The sequence below is a fragment of the Dipteris shenzhenensis genome, chromosome 14 (assembly GCF_047967505.1).
Source record: "Dipteris shenzhenensis isolate YYH24624 ecotype China chromosome 14, Dip_SZ_1.0, whole genome shotgun sequence".
Taxonomy (NCBI): domain Eukaryota; kingdom Viridiplantae; phylum Streptophyta; class Polypodiopsida; order Gleicheniales; family Dipteridaceae; genus Dipteris; species Dipteris shenzhenensis.
In genome coordinates, this window is record NC_141609.1 from 35,783,447 (window position 1) to 35,789,301 (window position 5,855).

The following is a 5,855-nucleotide window of genomic DNA, read 5'->3' on the forward strand; positions in this document are numbered from 1 at the left end:
CTCCATTTTTTAATGATTCACATGCTATTTTAGCACTCTCTCTCTCTCTCTTTCTCTCTCTCTCTCTTTCTTTGTCTCCCTCATCGCTATCAATTCATCATCTCCGCCCTCTGTGGCTAGTTGGATCTCAGGAAGGCCGGATGAATGATTTGTGATCATTCACCTTGGTTAGTGTTGTGAGGTGTTGAGGTGTTTGAACTGGTTTTCAAGGGGATGAAAGAAAGAGGGGGCGGGTGTTTTTCGCGGGCAAATTTCGCATTTGTTTGAAATATAAAAAAACAAGGCTTTGTCTTATTCTTCTTCATTTTCTTCATCATCTTCTTCTTCTTCATTTTTGCTATCTTGTTCATCTGTTGAAGCTCTTGAAGCTTTCATGGCTTCCTCTCCTCCTCCTCCCCTCACCCCCTCCTCCATCTCATCCATGCTCACTTGCCCCTCCCCCTCCCCTCCCACCGATTACGTCGTCCAGGTCTCCCTTTCTTCCTTCTCTCCCCCTCCTCCTCTTTTTCCTCCTTCCGCCTTGCTCTGTTTTGACGCTTTTTCCTTCCCGCAGGTCGTCGACCTCAAGCCTATCGGAAATAGCGATGTTCGCTTCACGTATGCCCTCTTCCTTCCCCCCTCTCCTTCCCCCTCCCCCATTTACAAACTTGTCCTTCTCAACTCATCGTTTTCCTTCGTCGCATTCCTCCCAGGTTCTTCGCCAGCGATGGAAGCAAGAAGATCAAGACTATGCTCCCGACGGAGAGGGCGAGCGAAGTCACGTCCGGCAAGCTGCAGAATCTGGGGCTTATTCGCATCACCGACTACACGTGCAACGAAGTGCAGGGCCAGAAGTACGCGTCGTCATCTGGCTGGTCGTGTTCGGGTGACAAACTGTTTCTCTGTTGAACATACGCATCCTCCTAACCATTTGGATGCCTTTCTTTCTGGCAGGGTTCTCGTAGGCATCAACTTTGAAGTGGTCGCGCCTGCTCTGGATCACGAAGTTGGGGCTTCAAGGATGGATGAAAAGAAGCCTCCAATCACACTGCAGCCCAAAACCGGAAAGAAATCTGGCGATACTTCAATCATGTCCGCTGCACAGATTGTCCAGGAGCAGCGCGGGAAGTAAGTGATGCTTGCAACTCAACTGTTCTCTCAAAGAAACCTCCCTAATATAAGCCTCACTTTGTGCTTACTGGTCGGTTGTCTTCAGTGCCGCTCCTGCTGCAAGAATGGGCATCTCCCGAAGGGTGTATCCATTGGTATCGTTGAATCCATACCAAGGCAATTGGACGATCAAGGTCAGGGTTACCGGGAAAGGACCTCTGCGCACTTTCAGAAATGCGAGGGGAGAGGGCAACGTTTTCAACGTCGAGCTTACTGACGAAGATGTAGCGTCTGGGAGCCCTTTCATTGTTGTCTTTGCGCCAATCCTTCCCTGCGACGCGATTCAATGACTCATACAGTTGTCTGCGTCCGCAGGGAACTCAAATCCAAGCCACAATGTTCAAAGAGGCCGCTGAAAAGTTTTACCCGAAGCTGGAGCTAGGCAAGGTGTACTTCATCTCCAAGGGAAGTCTTCGGGTAGCAAACAAGCAATTCTCCACAGTGAAAAACGACTACGAGATGACGCTCAATGCGAATGCAGAAGTTGAGGAAGCTGTGGAAGACAGCTCTAAAATTCCCGAGCTTTCATATCGGGCGGTTAAGATCGATGAGTTGGGGCCATACGTGAATGCGCGCGAGCTTGTTGGTAAGCCTTAGAAAGCATCCTGTGTATGCTCTTGGTAGGAGATGTGATTTTTGCCTCACCAACAGTCCCACTACTGCAGACGTTTTTGGAGTGGTGCAGAGCGTTTCGGGAATTGTCAGCATTCGCCGAAAGAGCAACAACGAAGAAATTCCTAAGCGTGATGTTACCATTGCGGACGAGAGGTAGGATGCGAAACATGGTGCTTCACCTTCATGGATTTCTTCGGTTTTCACATCTGAATCTTGCCTTCTTTTGTCGTGGCAGCAAGAAAACCGTCGTGGTAAGCGTGTGGAATGATTTGGCTACAAAAGATGGGGAAAAGCTGCTGGACATGGTGAGTGAATCCCCGGTGGTTCTGTTCAAAGGGACGAAAGTCTCAGATTTCCAAGGTGAGCGGAGGTTTTTGATGACATTGTTCTGCTTGCTAGCTAGTTGATACCACAGCTGTAGCTCTGAATTTTTCTCTGAAATCAGGCGTCTCGTTGTCTACGACGCAAAACAGCGTCATTCTCGTGAATCCTGCTGTTCCCGAGGCTGAGAAGCTTAGAAAATGGTTAGCGCTCTTTCCATATTTGCAAGCTTTATGTAGCCATCAGCCATGCGAAGTCTCGCATTTTGTGGTTTCGTTGATGGGCTGCGCTCTGATTAACAGGTTTCATGGAGAGGGGAAGGAAGCCCAGTTGGTTTCGGCGGGAGCCAGCCTCCCTGGAGGAGCTGCAAGGAATGGCTCGAGGTCTGTCTACTCTGAACGCGAGTTCATTTCACAGATCACGCAGCCTTCCGTAGGGGAAGACAAGGTCGGCTATCATCCTCCCTTTCCCTGTGATTGAAAAGAGACATCTTTGAATCCAAGATCGATACGGAATTCTGATATAGAACCTTGAATTTCTTCCTCAGCCTGCGTATTTTAACATGAGAGGTTACATTAGTTTCATCAAGCCGGAGCAATCGATGTGGTACCTCGCATGCAAGTCATGTAACAAGAAGGTTACAGAACAATATGGAGGCTCCAAATTTTGGTGTGAAGGATGTCAGAAAAATTTCGAGAGTTGCAGTAGGAGGTAAGGTTGCTCTGGTGATAGCTTTCCGACATCGCTTATCATTTCTATAAGTAGTTACACTCATAACTCTGGAATTGGTCTGTCAGGTACATTATGACAGTGAAGATGTCAGATTTCTCCGGAGAGGCATGGATCTCTGCGTTCAACGAGCAGGCTGAACAAATTCTAGGCCATTCTGCTGACGATCTTTCGGAAATTAAGTCACAGGTCCTCTTCCTTCACTTTTTTGGAAGTTTTCTCAAATCAAGACAATCTGTTCTTTGGTCTTTTGCAAGGCAGACTGCTGTATTTAAGAGGCGAATCAAGTCAGAAGTTTTAGACTACTGTATTGCACGTTTACTACAGTAGACTAATCAATTCACTGTTGGCTGCTCTGAAGCATGTGTCTTATGTGAGACAAATCATTCGTACAGGGTCTATTTTGTTTTGCCGGTTAAAATGTAGTGACAGATCAAGACATTTCTGTTTTTCAGAGTGCTCTTTAGGTTGCAGTTTGTCTCAAGTTCTGTTCTTCAGACTGACCTATGTAAGTTGAAAATATTTTGTTGGAGTGTTCCGAGACCCATCAACCTCACAGATTCAATACAAGACTGTTAAAAGCGAAGGATTTTGCATTAATGCAGGAACATGAGGCTGTTCTGGATTTAACATTTTGCATTGATTGAGGATTGCCTTGATGGGGTGCATGTTTCAAGATGGGATTAATAAGGATTATGCATTAATGGAAGATTGGCTTGCATGTGCAGGATGTTGACATGAAATTGTATCAAGCCGAGCTCAAGAAGGCAATGTGGGTTCCGTGTGTATTCCGGATTAGTGTAGTTCAATCAGAGTATATGAACGAGAAGAGACAACGAATCACAATTCGATCTATAGCAGCTGTGGATTGGGCAGGAGAAAGCAAATTCCTGCTTGAGCAGATTTCTAAACTGAAAGGCACAAGCTGAGTTTGTCGAAGAAAAAGCTACTTCCCTGGTTCATCCTCCTCCTTTTGAAAGAGCTTTTCATCATATGGCTTCTTATCTCTGCCCATCTTCCCTCCCAGTTTTCTATTACTTCCTCACAGCCTCCTTTGTACAGTCCAGCCTGTATCACAATTGCCCTCGTTGTATACTTACAATGTCTATTATACTTGCCGGCAGTCTTATGTAGATGCTGGATCATTTCGAGGTGAATCGAAATGACTGGTTCTATGAGAGGAAAATAAAGTCTTTTGGTTTCCTATACAACTCCGAAATGTTAAATTATGTTGCATTTGGATTCCCTTAGATACCCTTTGAATGGGTCTAAGAATTTTGGAATTCCAAAATCCATTGCTAATGGGTAGCTGAATTTTCCTACAAAAAGAAGAGGGCATATCTGGAGATTTTATTAAGTCATAGATTAGATGCGTTTTCAACTAGAATTGATTACATTGAAATCCTAGGTTAAGCACATTGAAATCCTAGGTCGCTAGAATTGATTACATTAAAATCCTAGGTCAAATTTGAATAATCATGCATTGTCCCTTAACAAAAAAAGTGCACACTTCATCCTCTTATGCTTGAGGAGGTGATGCTCTCCATTCTATTATTTTGCATGGAAGGTGTCCTCACTAATTTGCTTTCTCTCCCTTTCCCTTGACAATTATTAATGAAATTGATTATCTTCAAAAGAAAGGTAGGGCTATCTTTTTAATAGTAATTGTTAAATAAGTTAGGCTTTTCAAAGAACAAGACTTAAGATTTTCATCTTGATATATACTCTTATTGTAAATTTTAACAATCTAAGATGAGATGATTGAAAAGGTTTTCTTTAGTCTACAAGGTAGACAAGTAGAAATGGATAATTTGTTGCAATTTGCCCTTAAGTAGCTATCAAAATGTTTTGAAATATGATGGGGTTATGTCTAATGAATCAATCATTATAGCCTCTCACATTCTTTGGTAACTTTGTATTGAGCCAAAAAAAAGGCTTGGGAGAATTGCGATTTGATATAATGGTTGAGTGCATTGGAGGTTGTAAGGAGGGATTGCGTGTTGAGTGTTGTGCATGCATAGAGTATTGATTGGTGTCTTGTTGTGCCAAAAGATATCATGGTGAGGAATATTGTGCGAGTCGTTTAAGACTCTAATGATTTTAGAGGGGGGATTGTGTCTTGCATGTCGAGGAAGGTTTTTGAGGATGTTGAGTTTACTTTGAAATTAAAAGCCTTTACATAGAAGTTCAAGGGGGTTTCTCTTCTTAAATTGATGAGGAGGCTATATCCATATTACATACAAAGATGGATATGAGGAACAAGAGGTAGATCACAACATTTGGCTTGATGCACGAAAGGAGTTGATTGTGTGATTTCTTTGGAGGCTTGTTTGAGGAGGTTTGTAGTTCTTTATACAATGTTATTTTTGGTTGAGTTGTGTGAGCCTTTGATGTATGAGTTATAATTTGACAAATATTTGTTTGGTTAAGAAAATGGAAATTTGATTTTTCCTTGGATTGGTTTATGATGATGCATGTGATGTGCAAGGTAGGACCTCTCTTGGGAATTAAGAGAGGTCTAAGGATACAAAGTCATAGCTGAAGGTTAAGAGGTTGAGCGATCAAGTCTAGGAGATATATGATGGGAGGCTCTTCCCATTGAGGGGTAAGGATATGCCTTCATAGGAGAAGGTAATGAGGTTGAGCAATTACATGACTCAAACAAGAATGGTGGCTACTTGTAGAGGTGATTTGAAGAAGGTTGTTTTGTTGAATTAGTCCTATTCCATGTATAGCTTCACTCTTTTGTCTTTTCACTATGCAAAGAGGGGTTGTCAAGTCTTCCACACACACGTTGTTTCCCTTGCAACTCTAGATGGTTGCACATAATGCACTTAAGTCATTAAGGCTTCTTGACTCCCTTCTTTAATTCTTTATTTGTTTTATTTTTTCTAATAAACAACTTTCTAATCCTTCTCTTGTCCTTGCAGAATTATTCATTGGATGTCACACTCCAAATCCAAAACTCTCAATAGCTCACCCTTGATTACTGCTCCCACCTCTTAAATAATACGTTTAAGTCATCATGGCTTTTGGCCTTT

General features: G+C 42.9%; 1 protein-coding gene across 1 annotated transcript; it reads left to right on the forward strand.

Moving 5' to 3' along the window:
* The first annotated feature begins 365 nt into the window (after positions 1 to 365).
* On the forward strand, positions 366 to 3,749 carry LOC147894541 (replication protein A 70 kDa DNA-binding subunit B-like). The gene is made up of 13 exons (XM_087384982.1): positions 366 to 469; positions 554 to 597; positions 693 to 833; positions 934 to 1,107; positions 1,196 to 1,373; positions 1,465 to 1,735; positions 1,815 to 1,917; positions 2,000 to 2,124; positions 2,210 to 2,288; positions 2,388 to 2,532; positions 2,633 to 2,796; positions 2,883 to 3,003; positions 3,543 to 3,749. Exons 1-13 carry the CDS (start codon positions 374 to 376, stop codon positions 3,741 to 3,743), a joined length of 1,842 nt encoding a protein of 613 aa, XP_087241108.1. The 5' UTR covers positions 366 to 373; the 3' UTR covers positions 3,744 to 3,749.
* The last annotated feature ends 2,106 nt before the right edge of the window (positions 3,750 to 5,855 follow it).